The 18,262-nt window shown below is 40.5% G+C and overlaps 1 protein-coding gene across 4 annotated transcripts in view; it reads right to left on the minus strand.

Annotated features, from left to right (window-relative positions):
- NUDT15 (nudix hydrolase 15) overlaps positions 1 to 18,046 on the minus strand; it is a 43,052-nt gene extending 25,006 nt beyond the window's left edge. The window contains exons 1-3 of one of the 4 annotated variants that reach the window (XM_032611235.1): positions 17,811 to 18,036; positions 12,907 to 13,103; positions 6,657 to 9,236 (exon numbers count right to left, since the gene is read on the minus strand). In XM_032611235.1, the coding sequence (XP_032467126.1) occupies positions 9,076 to 9,236; positions 12,907 to 13,103; positions 17,811 to 17,968 (516 nt within the window). In that variant the 5' untranslated portion in view covers positions 17,969 to 18,036 and the 3' untranslated portion in view covers positions 6,657 to 9,075. The other 3 variants (XM_032611237.1, XM_032611234.1, XM_032611233.1) reach the window with 3 other exon arrangements.
- Between the last annotated feature and the right edge of the window lie 216 nt (positions 18,047 to 18,262).

The following is an 18,262-nucleotide window of genomic DNA, read 5'->3' on the forward strand; positions in this document are numbered from 1 at the left end:
TCTTATGGCAGTTCCCAGAAGGAATCACTTTTAACTTCTGGTGGTTAACATCCATGTTTAAATAATATGCTTATACAGCTATATTTTGACTTACCAGTTTTAGACAGTATTGCACTCTTTACTCTTTCTCCTGATCTTTCGTGGAAAATTTAGCAAATATGGTTCAGCATAAAGGAGACACAATGAAATTAGCATTCTACCCAGAGATTATATCAATTAACATTTTGGTGTAGACTTTTATCTTAAAAAAAAATACACATTATATACATTTTATTTGAAAAAATAAGAATATTGAAAAAAGAAAAAGCATACCCGATATGAAGGATGTCAGACTTGTGCAAAGCACAATGGCCATGTTGGTTACATTTTAACTGTCTTGAAAGTGGTATTTCTCAAAGTCTGGCCACAAACCAAGCGTATCCAAATTACTGCGGTGGCCGTTAGAAGGCAGATTCAAGAACCTGCTTCTTACATGCTGAATGGGAATCTGTGTGAGACCTTCACATCCAAATCTAAGTACTGGGACCTTAAAGCCTTTAAGATCCTTGTCAGTCACTGCCATTCACAATTCAAGAATCTTAGCACCTCTTCCCTCCAGGGTTTTTACTTATAAACCAACAGAGACTAAACATAAAAAAAATAAACCCAAATGGAAAAATAGGACTAATTAATATGTAGATTCCTTATGAGTTGATGGCTCAGTGGATTAGAAAACAAGTGGAAATTTCACATGTACCTCAAAGAAATCAAGCTGCTGTATACATGGTCACTTGGCGTTTATCTGTACAGCTCTACAACCCCTCATCCAAAACCCTCGGGTCTACATGTATCTCAGAACTTGGATTTTTAAAAATATTCTAGAAAGTTAATAGGACTTACATATCATATGTTATATAATACCTCCAGCAAGATCTCAAGAGGCATCTTATAAATTAAGCACATTAAACTTCCATTTTAAGGCACGTTTCACATACACGTTATTTAGCGATTTCCCCCAAAACACAGGAACTTGTCCTCATTATTCCTCACTGTTGGTAAACGGACGTTTGGATTTCAGCTTCCCCCACCTGGTTTCGGACTTTGTGCAGGTCTTTAACCTCCAAGGCAACTCTGTTCCTATTTCAGATTCTAGCTCCTCTCTCCCTACACCTATAGAAACAGCTCTCCTTTATGTCCCTCCAAATACCTGGAACACAGTTTGCATTCCCTTCTCTGAGTATGCTCAGCACTACTTGTCTTGTTCCAGCCCAGGACAAGGACTAGTTAAGAACTACTAGAAGGTCAATTTTTCACTCAACCAGCACACACTGGGCATTTAGTACTCCCAGTCACCACTGGCTGCTGTGTGTATAATACACGCAGTCTCCAGCCTGAAGTTTACTTTCCCTGGGGAGGCAGGCAATCAACAGAACACAGCATGGCATGTGCTGCAGTTCACAGGCACTGAACCAAGCCCAAGACTGCAAATAATCAACGGTGGTGCTCAGCCACAGTAAATGCCCCGAGAATCACACCTGATCCCTGAAATGTGGACATGTTTCCTCTTCATTCATACAAACAGTGCTTATGCAAACTATGCACTACAAACGAGCACCTATTTTCAGCCATTTTTAAGGAGAAGGCTGATTTGGGAGCATTTTATCTGCAGAATCTATTACTGCACAAATGCTTTGGGAGTGAATTCAACCCATTAGAAATTAAACCAAGTTATACAAGAAGGCAAAAGTAGATGACTTTAGAAGAACACAAGTGTCACATATCACTTAAGCCTACAGCCTCACTAATTCAAAAGCCACCTCTGAAGTTAAACTGCAGTAGAAATAGTGTAAGGCGTGGTATGTGAAAGTCAGCCTGGTTGAGTCTAGAAAGCTTCACAGGAAGGGACCCTTGAAGTGCAGTATGAAAAACTGGTAAGGTTTTGTTGAGGCAGACTGAGGGTGGGAGTGACATTCAGTTCACAAGGAGCCGCAGACACACTGGCGAAGTACACTTGAGGAAGCACAAAGAAATACACCTGGAATGTAGTAGAGTGAAAGTGAGTGGATATGGTGGGAAAGTTACTCTAGAGAAATTATGAAAGACCTTGCATGTCAAGGATTTTTCATACAAGCAATGGGGAACTTCTCAAGAAATCTGGGAAGACAAGAGACACGACCAAATTTATGATTCTGAGAAGTCATTCTAGGAGTACTGTCGAAGTTAAGTCAGAGGGTTAAGATGGTAAATTTTATGTTGTGTATTTTACCTCAATCAATCAGTCTGAGGGTACAGCTGCAGGAACAGGAGAGAAGATGATGAAGGACCTGGACCAGGGGAGAGGCAACCAGGACAATGTGATAAGGATGGATCCAAGAGGCATGAAAGAAACAGAATGGACAAGACAGAGACTGCTTCATGTGGCGAAAAGGAAACTAATCTGAGCAACTAAGCAGATGGTAGAGGCATTCCCTTCGAGGAATACAAGAGGAAATTCAGTTCGTAATGTATCAAGTGAGAAGGACAGAGAAAATCTCACCTAGAGATGACTGGTGTGTGATTGGTGTGTGATCTGGAGTTTAGGAAAAAGGTTTGAGCTGAAGATAATGTTGTTTGGGGAGCCATCAAACAATAGGTGGAAAGTGAATCTGTAAAGAAAAACAGAAGAATAGAGGACAGAATACCAAGTCAAACTGAATCTGGTGATAACCTTGGCTTGCTTACTACTTAGTTCTGTTTGCCCATAAATTGTTCTGGTAAATAAAATGAGTGATATAACTTAGTGCATATAAACCTATTAAGTGACATTATGCAGAAAGCCAAATACTTAAACATTTTAAACATAAAAATGGGAAATCTAGAATGGGAATTTGGCATTAAGGAAGTGTGATATTCAATTTACAGTGTAAATATTATTAAGCAACTACCACAATATTTGGCACATAGTAGATGCAAATTAAATGTTTATGGAGGGCCTTAACTTACGTGTTCAATTTCTTGAGGTACATAAAATGGAAAGTTTGGTACACACCTCTCAGTCAATGCCTACGGTTATTTTTTGCATTTTTCACAAGCACTACTCAAGTGCAACACTGATTTCTAAGTACAACATAAATAATTTAAAAATAAAAGAGAGGCAGCATCAATATATGATTGAGTTTATGTTGGAAGACTTTGTTTCCTCCCTTACAGATGACTTCCTGAGCTCTCCTTCTCCATGATCCCTAAATGATCCTTGATGCCCCCGAAAGAGAATATTTCATCTGAAGGAACATTTGCCTTATTTGGAAAGCTGGCAGTCCAGATAACGAAGAACTGCCTCTTCCAAGTGGATCTCAGGGAGGCCGAATTCACATGATGCTCCGCTGGGCAGACCTCTGCTTGGATGTTGTGAGGGTCAGTGTAGGAGCACTTGCCTATCTTGGGATAGAGGACACCTCGGGGCTTGATTTAGCAAATACATGAAGAGCTATTTCAGACTTGCCAGTATCCTGGCAGAGTGAGGTATAGACATTTCATGAGAATACTGCTAGTAGTATTAGTTTTTTCAATTAAAGGCAATTCTCAACACATTTAAGAATTAACTGCTTACTTAAAGAGCTCTAAATCCTGCTCTGGTCATTCACTCTTAGAGAAAAATTTACAGGGTGATTATTGGATGCCACTGAGCATGCTGGGTGCCGAGTAAGTGCAATCCCCCTCTAACATGAAACTTAGCTTTTTACTTTTTACTATAAATCAGGGCCCAGGATGGTTTTTTTCTTTTCATTGAAATAGACCTTCATGTCTAATTTGGTGAATTTAAAACAAACAAATGGAAAACCTCACAAGCTCCTAATGAGTTTGTCTACTAAAAATTGAAAAGTAGCAGATACAGAAAAAACTCCTCAGGTTTGTGATAAGTTTCTGAAACTATAAAACACCTGCTTGGATAAGTACTGGCATAAAGACATATCTCAATGAATTCCCAATCAACTATACTTGGGATAAAGCCATGGAGGAGTTTCATCTACAAGGCTGCCTGGGTTCTTCTTATCAAGCCTCCCATGTCTATCATTTAGGGAGGAGCCAGGGACAAACAGGGATTATGTCAGTTGAGAAAGGGAGTAAAACTAATGAGCAAGCAACAGAAGGATATGGAGTAATCAAACAGGAGTAGGAAAAACGGTGTGAAATTCATTAGTTCAAGGAATATACACTAATTTCACTTGAGCTCCTCCCACACTCTTAAAAAAAAGTCTGTTAAAATAAAATAGAAAATGAGATTTGTAAATGGTAAACTATACAATGTGCACATATAACTTTGAAAACGTAAGCAATTAAGAAAACAACTTTAGGGACTTCCCTGGTGGTCCAGCGGTTAAGAATCCGCCTTCCAAGCCAGGGGACGTGGGTTTGATCCCTGTTGGGGAACTAAGATCCCGCATGCCACAATGAAGATCCCGTGTGCTGCTACTAAGACCTGATGCAGCCAAATAAATATTTAAAAAAAAAAACAACTTTAAAAATGATCTTCATTCACTGAAGAAAGATTCTTTTGTAACACGTATTACAACAGTATTTGAGTCTGTTGAAAGGGCAAAATTCAAATGTAACCAGCTTTAGGAGAAGCAAGGGATTTTACAGAAATGGGCTCATAAAGAAAAGGATGTGAGTTCATGGCCTAATCCAGCAGTTCTCAAACTTTTTGGTTTTGGATCCTGTTACACTCTTAAAAATTACTAAGGACCTAAAGACTCAACACAAAAACTATCAGAACAGATAAATGAATTCAGCAAGGTAGCAGGATACAAGATTAATATACATAAATCTGTTGCATTTCTTTATACTAACAATGAAATATCAGAAAGTGAAAAAACAATTGCTTTTAAAATCATGTAAAAAAACCCACCTAGGAATAACCCTGACTAAGGAGGGGAGAGACTTATACGCTGATAACTATAAAACACTGATAAATGAAACTGAAGATGATTCCAAAAAAAATGGAAAGATACCCCATGCTCTTGGATTGGAAGAATATTATTAAAGTGGCCATACTACCCAAAGAAATCTACAGATTTAATGCAATCTGTATCAAATTACTCAAGCATTTTTCACAGAACCAGAACAAATAATCCTAAAATTTATATGGAACCACAAAAGACCCAGAATTGCCAAAGCAATCCTGAGGAAAAAGAACAAGCTGGAGGCATAACCTTCCCAGACTTCAGACAATACTAGAGTATCAAAACAGCGTGGCACTGGCACAGAAACAGACATATGGATCAATGGAGCAGAACAGAGAGTGCAGAAATGAACCCGCACACCTATGGTCAGTTAATCTTCCACAAAGGAGGCAAGAATATACAACGGAGAAAAGAGTCTCCCTTCAGCAAGTGGTGTTGGCAAAGTTGGAAAGCAGCATGTAAATTAATGAAGTTATTAGAACACTCCCTCTCACCATGCACAAAAATAAACTCAAAATGGCTTAAAGACTTAAATAAGACACGACACCATAAAACTCCTAGAAGAGGACATAGGCAAAACTCTCTGACATAAACTGTACCAATGTTTTCTTAGATTGGCTTCCCAAGGCAAAAGAAATAAAAGCAAAAATAAGCAAATGGGATCTAATCAAACTTACAAGCTTTTGCACAGCAAAGGAAACCATAAACAAAAGGACAACCTACAGATTGGGAGAAAATATTTGCAAATGATGCGACCAACAAGGGCTTGATTTCCAAAATATACAAACAGCTCATATAGCTCAATATCAAAAAAACAACACAATCAAAAAATGGGCAGAAGACCTAAACACACATTTCTCCAAAGAAAACATACAGCTGGCCAAGAGGCACATGAAAAGATGCTCAACATCACTAATTATTAGAGAAATGCAAATCAAAACTACAATGAGGTATCACCTCACACCAGTCAGAATGGCCATCAACAAAAAGTCTACAAATAATAAATGCTGAGGAGGGTGTGGAGAAAAGGGAACCCTCCTACACTGTTGGTGCGAATGTACATTGGTGCAGCCACTATGGAGAACAATATGGAGGTTCCTTAAAAAACTAAAAATAGGGCTGCCATATGATCCAGCTATCCCACTTCTGGGCAGATATCCAGAAAAGATGAAAATGAATTCAAAAAGATACACACACCCCAATGTTCATAGCAGTACTATTTACAATAGCCAAGACATGGAAGCAACCTAAGTGTCCATCGACAGATGAATGGATAAAGAAGATGTGGCACATATATACAATGGAATACTACTCAACCATAAAAAGGAAATAATGCCATTTGCAGCAACATGGACGGACCTAGAGATTATCATACCAAGTGAAGTAAGTCATACGATATCACTAATACGTAGAATCTAAAAAAATGATACAAATGAACTTATTTACAAAACAGAAACAGAGACTCACAGACATAGAAAAAAAACTTACGATTACCAAAGGGGAAAGAGGGAGGGGAGGGATAAATTAGGAGTTTAGGATTAACAAATACACACTATTAGATATAAAATAAACAAGGACCTACTGTACAGCACAGGGAACTATATTCAGTATCTTGTAATAACCTATAACAGAAAAGAATCTGAAAAGGAATATGTGTGTGTGTGTGTATTAATATATATCTGAATCACTTTGCTGTATACCTGAAACACAACGTTGTAAACAACTATACTTCATTTAAAAAAAAAAATTACTAAGGACCCCAAAGAGTTTTTGTTTTTGTAGGATTTTATCTAGTGATAGGACCATATTAGGAATTAAAACCAAGAAATTTTAAGAATTCTTTTATTAATTTATTTACAAAAAACAAAAACCCATAACTCAAAACCATTACATGTTAACATAATTTTTATAAAAAATATAGCTATTTTTCTTTAAAAAAAAGAAAAGCAAAAGAACCAGTGAGAAGAGTGGCACTGTTTTACATTTTTGTCGATTTCTTTCACATCTAGCTTAATAAAAGAGAGCTAGACTCTCATATCTGCTTTGCATTCAGTCTGCTACAGTATCACACAACATGCAAACTCCTCTGTACACTCAGGAAAGAATGAGAATGAAAAAAGCAAATGAAGTCTTCGTATGACAAAAACAGCTTTAACCCTGAGGACCCTTGAAAGGGACTTGAGGACTTCCCCGGGCCACACGTTGAGATCCACTGCCCCAGTCTAATTGCATTTTACACGTAAGGAAGCTGAATCTCAGAGAGATCAACTGAGATCCCAAATGACAGGGCCTGTTAATGACGGGATACAGGTCCTGGATGGTTTGTCTCACTTCCCTTGCTTTAGGTTCTCAATCGGAAATCTGGGAAATACACCCTAAAGACCTGTCGTGTTTGCTCCAGTTGCAGGGACTGTCACAATGTATTACCAAAAATTTTTTTGATTTAAATAAAACAAAAGAGGAAAATCAACAAATGTGATAAATTCTGCAACGGGCATACTGTGTTAGCACCTGAATTAGGTTCTCTATTAGAACTGAAACACTAAGACAAATTCTGCACTCTCCTCCACACACACTGGTGATGACAAACAGCACAGTCAAACCACAGAGTAATACGGAAAGCAGAATTACCACAACATCACCATTTATCACGTTATCTGAGTCTGAAATATAATTCATGACACAATCCCTGAGAATTTTTCACGGTACAGGCTGAAAGGGTATTGGGTATATTAAGAGACTCCAAATAAAAAACTGGCAATCATGTGGGACTCTTCAGCTAAAATGGAGTTGTTCTGAAATGTAGATATTTTTCATTCTTTTACAGGACCTTATTTTGCCTTTTATGTATGGGTTGGCCAAAAAGTTCCTTTGGTTTTTTGGGTAAAAATAAAAGACACATTTTTCATTTTCACCAAGAACTTCATTGAACGACGTATTCACCCTTTTGTTCCACTACCTTCTGCCATTTTTCAGGCAACTTCATAATTCCATCTTCCCAAAACTTTTTATCTTTTTGAGCAAAGAACTGTTCCAGGTGCCTTTTACATTCTTCCAGGGAATTGAAATTTCTCCCATTAAGAGAATTTTGTAAAGACCGAAATAAATGGAAATCCGAAGGTGCAATGTCTGGTGAATAAGGTGGAGGAATCAGAACTTCCCAGCCAAGCTGTGACAGTTTTTGCCTGGTCATCAAAGAAACATGCGGTCTTGTGGTATCCTGATGGAAGATTATGCGTTTTCTGTTGACTAATTCTGGACGCTTTTCGTCGAGTGCTGCTTTCAGTTGATCTAACTGGGAGCAGTACTTGTTGGAATTAATCGTTTGGTTTTCCGGAAGGAGCTCATAATAGAGGACTCCCTTCCAATCCCACCATATACACAACATCACTTTCTTTGGATGAAGACCGGCCTTTGGTGTGGTTGGTGGCGGTTCATTTCGCTTGCTCCACGATCTCTTCCGTTCCCCATTATTGTACAGTATCCATTTTTCATTGCCCATCACAATTTGTTTTAAAAATGGAACGTTTTCATTACGTTTCAGTAGAGAATCGCATGCGGAAATACGGTCAAGAAGGTTTTTCTCGCTTAACTTATGTGGAACCCAAACGTCAAAGCGATTCATATAACCAAGCTGGTGCAAATGATTTTCAACGCTTGATTTGGATATTTTGAGTATATCGGCTATCTCCCGAGTGGTATAACGTCGATTGCTCTCAATTAACGTCTCGATTTGATCGCTATCAACTTCAACTGGTCTACCTGACCGTGGAGCATCGTCCAGCGAGAAATCTCCAGCACGAAACTTCGCAAACCACTTTTGACACGTTCGCTCAGTCACAGCATCTTCTCCATACACTGCGCAAATCTTTTTTTGCGTTTCAGTTGCATTTTTACCTTTCTTGAAATAATCAAGCATAATATGCCGAAAATGTTGCTTTTTTTCTTCCATCTTCTATATTAAAATGGCTACGCAAAAATTCACCAATTTTGTTAAGTGTTTTTTTAAATACACGCTGATATGACAGCTGTCACAATACAATCCAACAAAACTGTTTCGAATGAAGTTAAACACAACTAAGGACTACTAGAGCCATCTTACGGGAAAACCAGATGAACTTTTTTTTTTTGGCTAACCCATTAAAAAAAAAAATCAGGGAGTCTCCTTGTTCACCTCTAGGTGATTTCCTTTGTATCCTATCAGATGATCCAAATCTTCTTTAAATGGATCGTAGCCTTGTTCCTTTAAACAACGTAGTGCCCAGAAAAGCTGGTCTAGGGGAGGAAATTCTTCCCAAGGAACCCACTCCCAACCTAGAAAAGAAAGGTATCAAAGCAATTTCTTTAGATGAAAGGAAACAAAGGATATTTATTTTGGCAAGTTAACCTATACTAAGAAAAATTAATTACATTTAAAAATGATGGGCTTCCCTGGTGGCGCAGTGGTTGAGAGTCCGCCTGCCGATGCAGGGGACACGGGTTCGTGCCCGGGTCCAGAGAAGATCCCACATGCCACGGAGCGGCTGGGCCCGTGAGCCATGGCCGCTGAGCCTGCGCGTCCGGAGCCTGTGCTCCGCAACGGGAGAGGCCACAACAGTGAGAGGCCCGCGTACCGCAAAATAAAAAAAAAAAATGATTTGCTACTAATGAAGTGCAATAGTGATGCTATGCATTAGCTTGGCTATACAAACATAATTTGCGTTTAGAATGAAGATCTTAAGAAGGGTTCATTTCGCTTGCTCCACGATCTCTTCCGTTCCCCATTATTGTACAGTATCCATTTTTCATTGCCCATCACAATTTGTTTTAAAAATGGAACGTTTTCATTACGTTTCAGTAGAGAATCGCATGCGGAAATACGGTTAAAACATGCTGTTATTTGAATATGAAGCCAAGTTTACAAAGGCCACATTGTGGTAAAACCCAGATTTAATACCATTCAATTTTTATTTAAATATCTGGTTAAACAAGACTCACAGAATTTTATATATTGCATTGATACCACAGGTTAAACTACATTAAAATAAGCCAGTTTCCTCACCTACAAAATAAGGTAGATTGCAAAATTTCTAAGCTATCCTCCATTTCTTGAAAAAGTAATGGAAGCTGTACAGAGAATAAAAAGTATTCTCTGTGCTGTGGTATATTTTAGATAGAAAGACAAGAATGGAAGGAGTTGTCTTCTTAAAAATCCACTGAAATGTGAAAGATTTAACAGTGTCTATTAATTGTAAAGTACATGAAATCCTAGAAAAATATTCTAGGGGATGGTGTTTTGATGATTTAAATGTAAATAACATGAAAGCACAGATGCCTGTGACAGGTGAATGTTTAAATATTATGATAATAATACAGAAATATAATGATTATTAGAACCCCATGTTCTAAATTAGTTTATGATTACATGCATATATCTATGTGTCAGTACTGTTTCTTCCCTTCAGTATTTGTTTGCCTATAAAATACAGGTATGTAATTTCACTCCGGCAAGGCAGGGGACAAAGAATCCATGAAACTGGAATAAGCTGTGGAAGGGCTGATCATGATCAGCACCTGTGACCACACAGTAACCCGGGGGGGGGGGGGGAGACACTCACAATGTGCTGCAAGATGCTCAGTTAACTGAGTCGCAAGAGAGCTGAAGTAAAGTTTATCCTAGAGAACAAAGCATCTGGATAATCCTTCTAAGTATAAACAGATGGCTGGAGGAAACTGAAGCAGGCAGTCCAGATCCAGGACCTGATGAACATGGGCCAGAGGCTGCATGCTTATATTATAAAAAACGAAGACCCCCGAGCGCCTGCACCTTGGCCAGGTTATCAGCTCCCCCAGTGAACCTGGTACAATCCTGCCTCCCACTTCCTAAGGCATGAGTAATTTCTGTTGTACCCTAGGCCAGCTGAAGGCCTTTGCATACTTTCTGTGTGTTTCTTTGTGTGACATCGTGATATAAGAAATAGGTATTTGGTCTTTATCCCTGTTTCCTGGCAGGGTTCCTAAAATCTTTGTAATTTCCTGAGTGACAGGGATCAGAGGAGCATCTTTTGTTTCCATAATAAGCTCCTTTCAACCAATGCTGAGTTTATGCTAATGAGATGGCTGGTGGCTGGAGACCCCTGGAGAGTTTCAGGATGGGGGCTGGTGACCAGGAAGACCCAGGCGTGATCACAGGGTTGGAACTTTCAGCCCACCTCTCACCCCACACTCCATCTTAGGGGTGGAGAGAGGGGCTGGAGACTGAGTTAACAGCCAATGGACATTGATTTAACCAATCACAGTAATAACAATCCCATTACATAGGAACCTCCATAAAAACTCTACACAGCTGGGTTCAGAGAGCTTCCGAGTTGAACACATCGAGGTGCTGGGAGGGTGGCACATCCAGAGAGGGCATGAAAGTCTCGTGCCCCCTTCCCCAGACCTGGCCCTACCTCTTTCATTTGTCTGTTCCTGAGCTGTACCCTTTAAAACAAACTGGTAATGTAAGGAGAGTGTTTTCCTTAATTCTGTGGGACATTCTAGCAAATTACCGAAGAGGGGGTTGTGGGAGCCTCGATTTATAGCCAGGCCGTCAAAAGTACAGGAGGCCTGGACGTGAGATTGGCATTGGAAATGGGGGCAGTCTCATGGGACTGAGCTCTTTAACTTTTCGGATCCAAGTAGACAGTGTAAGAATTGAACTGAATTATAGGACACTCAACTGATGTCTGGAGAGTTGGAGAATTATTTAGTGTGAGGAAAAAAGTCCACACATTTGGTATCAGAAGTGTTGTGAGTAAAAACAGTTCAGACTTTGCTAGCTCATTTTAAAGGATTCCAAGTAGTTACCTATTTTATAAAAAATCTTATATGACTCAATGGGCCTTCGGGTAGAACATGCCCTTCTGTTCATTCAATCAAGTCAGTCTGTAAAACACTTCAGACATGACTTATTCATTCTAGTAATGTCACTTCCTTCTGCACAGAAGCCCTCCCTGACCACCCCACCTGACACAACACCCATGCATCACTATCTTTACATAGCTTTATTTTTATTCTTACTCCTATCATTACTATCATAAAATATCTGCTCATTTGTTGCCTTCCCCCCCAGATAAAATGTAAAGTCCAGGAGGGCAGGGACTTTGTTTTAAACACCACTTTTCCTTTAGTGCTTAGAACAATGTCTGGCACACAGTACTCAGCAAGTATTTGTGAATGAAAAGATTTTCACTATTAGAGGAGAAATTAAACGTTTAGAGGAGTGATCCTACATGAGACCACTTGGATAAGGTTTCTTATGGCAAATAATATACTGAATAAGTTTGATATTTTACTCTTTAGTTCCTTTTATCATGCAGTTTTACGAAATCTGAAGAGAGATGATACATGCAAAGCCCTAAGAACAATGCTTAGTACACAGTAAATAACAGAATATCAGTTACTGTCATTAAAGCTTTCAGAGCACTCAATTCAACGCAGAAGGTAACAGCTAAGTGTTTTGTCAGGTTAAGCATTCTCTATAAAAGAAAGTTTTACCTCTCTTGCACAGGTGAGAAAACTGAGGAAGGCACGTTAAATGTTTTGCTTAAAAATCACAGTGTGAAACAAAATTAAACACTAACAATAAAACTAACATTTACTGAGTACTTACTGTGTTCACTAGGCCAGGCCCGTTGTATGCATTAACTCATTTTATCCTTACAACAACGCATCTGAAGTAGGTACTATTGTCACAAGTGAGAAAAGAGTCCCAGAGACCTAAATAACTTGTCCAAGGTTACAAACCTCTAAGTAGAAGAACCAGGATGCAAAACAAGTAGTCTGGCTCTAGGCCCAGTTCTCTTTCCTGTTCTGTCCTTATGTATCCAGGATTTAAGTATATTTACATTCTAACTGAAGTATAATTATATTCTAATCTAATTCTCTTCCTATGGCAACATAATGTAATCTTCCTTCAGACCATATGTTCTCATAGAAAATGCATTATTTATAGTTCTCTTACTTTCATTTTTCTCAGGCTCTACATTCTTTGGTTCTGAATCATGAGTTACGTCCACCTCTCCTTTCATTAAAATAGTGACATAATGGTAATTCTCTTCCTCAACGAAAGAATTCACAACCGAGGCAAAGCGAACATTTTTCAGGTGAAGAGCTGCTTCTTCCCAGGTTTCCCTTTGAGCACATTCTTCCCAGCTTTCACTGAAAAACAGAAACACACCACCGTATTCAATTCTATTTATGCATTTTTTTTTGCCATGAAATTCCTGGCTAGAAATTCCTAGTGTAAAGCAAAAAGAGATGTAATTGGCTCACGCTTTACAACAATAAATCGACAACCCTCCTTTGACACTCTGTTTATCCTATATCAAGTATCTGAAGACCAAAAGGACTTCATATTGAACAAAAAGTGAACATTTAGCCAATTCAGCACTACTTCATGTGCCTGGAAGCAGCATGCAACCAGGAGGTGGTTTAATATATCAGTTAAGAGCACAGCTTTGGAGTCAACTAGACCTGGGTTTGAGTTCAAAGTCCATTATTTTCCACCTTAGACAAGTAAGAAAATAATACTACTTTCTCATGGGGTTGTGTTAGGTGTACCAAGAAGTGGACACTGTCTTTTCTGAAGGCTCAAAATTGAGGGCAATAGGCAACAGGCATTCACGAAATATTAAAATACACTGATGTGATTAGGTCACCTTCAACGTATGATCCATAATAACTAGATATTGACAAAAACGCTGATATTCCAAAAGTTACAAAAACCTGTATATAAATTAAAACATTTCACTGCAGTTTTCATACATGAGACAAGATTAAAAATATATAATATCTCCCTTTAGAAATTGTTCCAAATGAAATTTTATACAATCAGATAAAATATGAGTATTGAATGAAAACAAATATTATTAAAAGAAATCATTAGTGTGATTCAGTTTTTCTAAAAGTCATTTCATATGCACTTTAGATTAAATTTCCAAATATTTATGAAGCACTTTAGTGTGATATTCAGCAAAAAAGAATACTGTTTCTCTATCTTTTCTACCTTGAATATTTTTGTATCTCTAATTATCTAAACTACCGTCACTACCCAGTCTACATAAGAAGACAGATCTTTGGGAGGGAGGAGAGTTGTGCATTTTCAGACTGAAGGAACGTTCCTCTTCCTCCTGATGAGGGGCCAGCTCTGCCTCGAAACCAAGTGAGAGGCCCTCCAAGAGAATTAGTCACGAAGACTGGGTGAGACTCTCAAGAAGGAGGTACTGGTATGTTACTCCCCAGTTAAAGACTGAGCTGTGGAACCTCACAGGTCTACCCCAGTCCATCAGAGCAGAGGTGTAGGAGGGAAAGCGCTCTTGCGTTCATCTGAGATGTGTTCCATGGCGTTTAGGGATGCACGTGGATACACAAGGTGATGCTCATTCCCACTTCAGGAATTTGGAAGGCAGGAGAGTGGCTAAAGCAGCTCATGATGGCTGAGCAGAGAAAATGGGCAGCAGTGAAAGCGTCCTTCCCAACGTGTGTTTTCTTTGGGCCAAGCAGATGGTACAAGAGACTGCTGGGGGGTCCGTCACAAAGAAAATGTAGCGTGGTGTGCTAACAGCAGGAGCTGGTGGCCAGCGTCACAAAAGGTCAGTCACCTATGTCAGGGAACTGTGCAGTGTAGAAATCCTTATAGGTCTTCCAACCAACCAATATACACACCCTAAGAAAGAGAGCACGCAGACTTCCCTGGTGGCGCAGTGGTTAAGAATCTGCCTGCCAATGCAGGGGACAGGGGTTGGATCCCTGGTCTGGGAAGATCCCACATGCCTCAGAGCAACTAAGCCCGTGAGCCACAACTACTGAACCTGTGCTCTAGAGCCTGCGAGCCACAACTACTGAAGCCCGCGCACCACAACGAAGAGTAGCCCCGCTCGCCGCAACTAGAGAAAACCCGTGCGCAGCAACAAAGACCCAACGCAGCCAAAAATAAATAAATTTTAAAAAAAGAAAGAGAGCACGCCTGTGAATACTGCACCCAGAGGGCACATAACATAGGTCACAGCAGCACCACTCAGGTAAAAGTTTTGCTCCCTCCCCTCCTTCCTCAACACACCAGAAAAAGAAACCAGAAACAGTGAGAAGAGGAGGAGGAAGAGAAAACAAAACAATGGCCCACACCTCCTTTCCCCACTACAAAGGAAAGCTAAATGCCTGGAAGAGGATCATAATAACCAAAATACGATTTACTTTTATAATCAAGTGAAAGTGAGACAGGCTGGGACTGGGACCCTTTACTGCACTGCTTGCATCTGGACTAACATCTCCTCTCCCTGAACAACAGAATACAAAGAAACTCTAAGGGACGATGAAAACTAACTGCACCCATGTACAGTTGGGGCAAACTGTGAACAAAGATACAAAAAGGCCAAAACCCAACTGCCACTTTTGAGGTGCCAGGAGCAAAACCAGGGTACCACACATGACACAGGCACCCGGCACCACCAAGGGGGTGGAGAGAGCACCTAAGCCACCCCTCCAGCCCAAAGCACCTATCCACTCCCACCCTCACTCACCCCGTTTAAGGGACCAGCTCACCTGCCTCAGAGAGCGAGCAAGGGCACCTGTTACTTGTTACCTCTCATGCTGTAGCATGAGTCCCAATAAAGTCCTGCCTGAATTCTTTTGTCTGATGTCTTATCAATTTCTATTGATTAAAGAGTTCAAGAACCCACGTTGGTAACAAGAGCAAAACAATTGAATTTGCAGAAAACGTCATGGAGAAGCAGAGAAGGGAAAGACAAATCATATTTGAAGACAATGAAAAGAGAAAATAAATCTACTTCCTTCCTGTTTGTTTCCCATCGATTTAGCCCACTCAGTTTACCAGTTATACAAAGATAAGTGAAAGCACACATGTGAAGAGCTTAGCATAACACCTAGCACTTAGTAAAAAGGTCATTAAAGTTTAATTTTGGCCATTATCATTCAGTATGAGTCAAGACTCCGATACTGTCTTGTGTTACTGTTAGGACAACTATCTCGAACCACTACTCTAGAAATTACACATTCTAAATAGTGCTTAGTTTGTGATCTAACTTTGGCTAATGCTCCCCCGCCCCCCAAACTGACAAAGTACAACATGGTGTGCTTGTCTGGGCAATTTGATTCTTAATCTACGCATTTTATTATTTATTAAGTGATAGATTATCTTACTTATCTAAAAATGAGAAACTTATTGATGCTTTTAAAAATTCTGAAGACCATTTAAACAATTCCCTGTGCTAGAAGATTAGAATTCCATATTCTATAAAGATCTAAGTCTGATTAAAAGGCACTAGGATCAAGCCTCTACTTCTAACAACCACTTTATAAGAAATACATGAATTAGAAGAATATAGTCATAATGTGAGAAATTCAAATGACCCATATTCAACATGGCATTGGAAAAAGGAAAGGGCGGGTACTGCTAGATTAAGAGACTTAAAAAATGTATCAATCACATGCAACATGTGCCCTTCCTTTAATCTGAATTGGTACAAAACAGTAAAAAGACATTTTCAAGACAACTGCAGAAAACGGTACAGACTGGGTAACAGATGCTATAAAATATTTTAAGGTTTGAAAATGGTATTGTGGTTACTTCTTTTTAAAAGCCTATTACAGATAGATACTGAATTACTTAGGGGTGGTGTAATAAGATGCCTGCTTTCCTTTAAAATAGTTTAGAAAACAAGGGGTGTGTGTGTCTGTTTGCCGGGAGGGAGGAGCAGTAAAGACGAAACAAGAACAAACTGAGTAATGGGTACATGAGGATTCACTGACTATTCTATTTTTATGTATGTTTGAAACTTTCTATACAAAAGGTAAAACAAGCTCTGTGTCTTGAACGCTTTATTCTCACTTTGAGCTAGATCATCTACCAGAGCGCTTGCACCTGGACAAAGGTAGAGGCCAAAAAAATAACTGCACGCATGCGCAGCTGGGGCAATTATAAACAAGCTATAAAAAGGCCACAAACCAACTGCCATTTCGGAGCTGCTGAGAGCAAAGCAGGGTATCACGCATGATTCTCACACACGCCAAGGGGTTAAGCGGGCCACCTAAGCTGCGCCTCCTGCACAGCCCGCAGATCCATCCCTATTCTCACCCCATTTAAGGAACCAGCCCACCACCACGTCCCCTCCAGGGGAGCCGAGCGAGGGCACCTGTGTCTTGTTCTCGCTCCCTCTTGCTATAGCACGAGCCCCAATAAAGCTTCGCCTAAATTCCTCATCTGGCATCTTATCAATTTCTATTGATTAAAGAGTCCAAGAGTCTGGGTGAATCCACCTTCTAGCACAATCTCAGCCTTTTTACACCCCTGTGTAGAACTTTCTTTGTCGGTCTGACACATCATCAAACCACAATATGCCAAATCAGAGAGGGACCTTAAGGAGTACATCATCTAACTTCCCCATTTTAAAAAGAGAAACTGAGGCCCAGAGTTTCAGTCGCCAATTCGCTTGGTTAGAGCGCAACTAAACTTACTGGAGCAGGAAACACGGAATATATCCACGTGCGTTTAAATCACCAGCAAACCGTGCAAAAGCCTTAACTGACAGAACTACATTAACCGCGGCCTATAAGCACCAACTTCCGGTCTCTCAAGTGCGAGCAGTAAGAAAAACACAACTCACCAGCCAACTCCCAGCCGCGTCAGGTCTCGCGAGGAGCTGATGGCGCAGGCGCAGCTCACACAGGAACGAGGAAATCTCTCCTTCAGCCATACCTAGCGCAGTGCCCCCTCCCGGCCCGAGAGGAGAAAAGAGAAACTCGCGAGAAACGACGCAGCGTCGGCGCGCACGCACGGACGCACGCAGGGAGCGAGGTCATCCTTACCGTGCACTTCCCGCTTTCCCCGTCCGCCAGGCGGCTGCTTACCCGAACTCCAAGTGGCCCCCGGGAAGTTGGAATTTGCCGGCTCCAAATGACCCTTTCCTCCTCCCCAGGAGGACGCAGCGAGGATGCCTGCAGCTGGTTACCACTACTCCTACCCCGACTCCTGGGCGCCGCCCCCGCGCCTCCGCACTGGCCTTCATAGCGCGAGAGGACCTCGCTGGCCGCGGCCGGAAGTGACGTTTGCTTTGCCCCGCCCCCGGGGCCGCCGCCACTCTCCCTGAGCAGGTGAGGGACCGTAAATCGCTGTGGGATTCCCTTGGGCTTCCGCCGCTTTTCCTTTGTGCTTGGTGTCTCCCGCATCTACGGGTCCAAACTTGTGAAGGTTGTTTCCTCCCGAGAGGCTATGTGGCCAGAGTTTGGCTTTAACTAATGCTGTTTACTGTTGCGCTTTCAACATTCATTGTTTATCTACTCTCAGATTCCTCCATGCACTT

The sequence above is a fragment of the Phocoena sinus genome, chromosome 18, assembly GCF_008692025.1.
Source record: "Phocoena sinus isolate mPhoSin1 chromosome 18, mPhoSin1.pri, whole genome shotgun sequence".
Classification (NCBI taxonomy): domain Eukaryota; kingdom Metazoa; phylum Chordata; class Mammalia; order Artiodactyla; family Phocoenidae; genus Phocoena; species Phocoena sinus.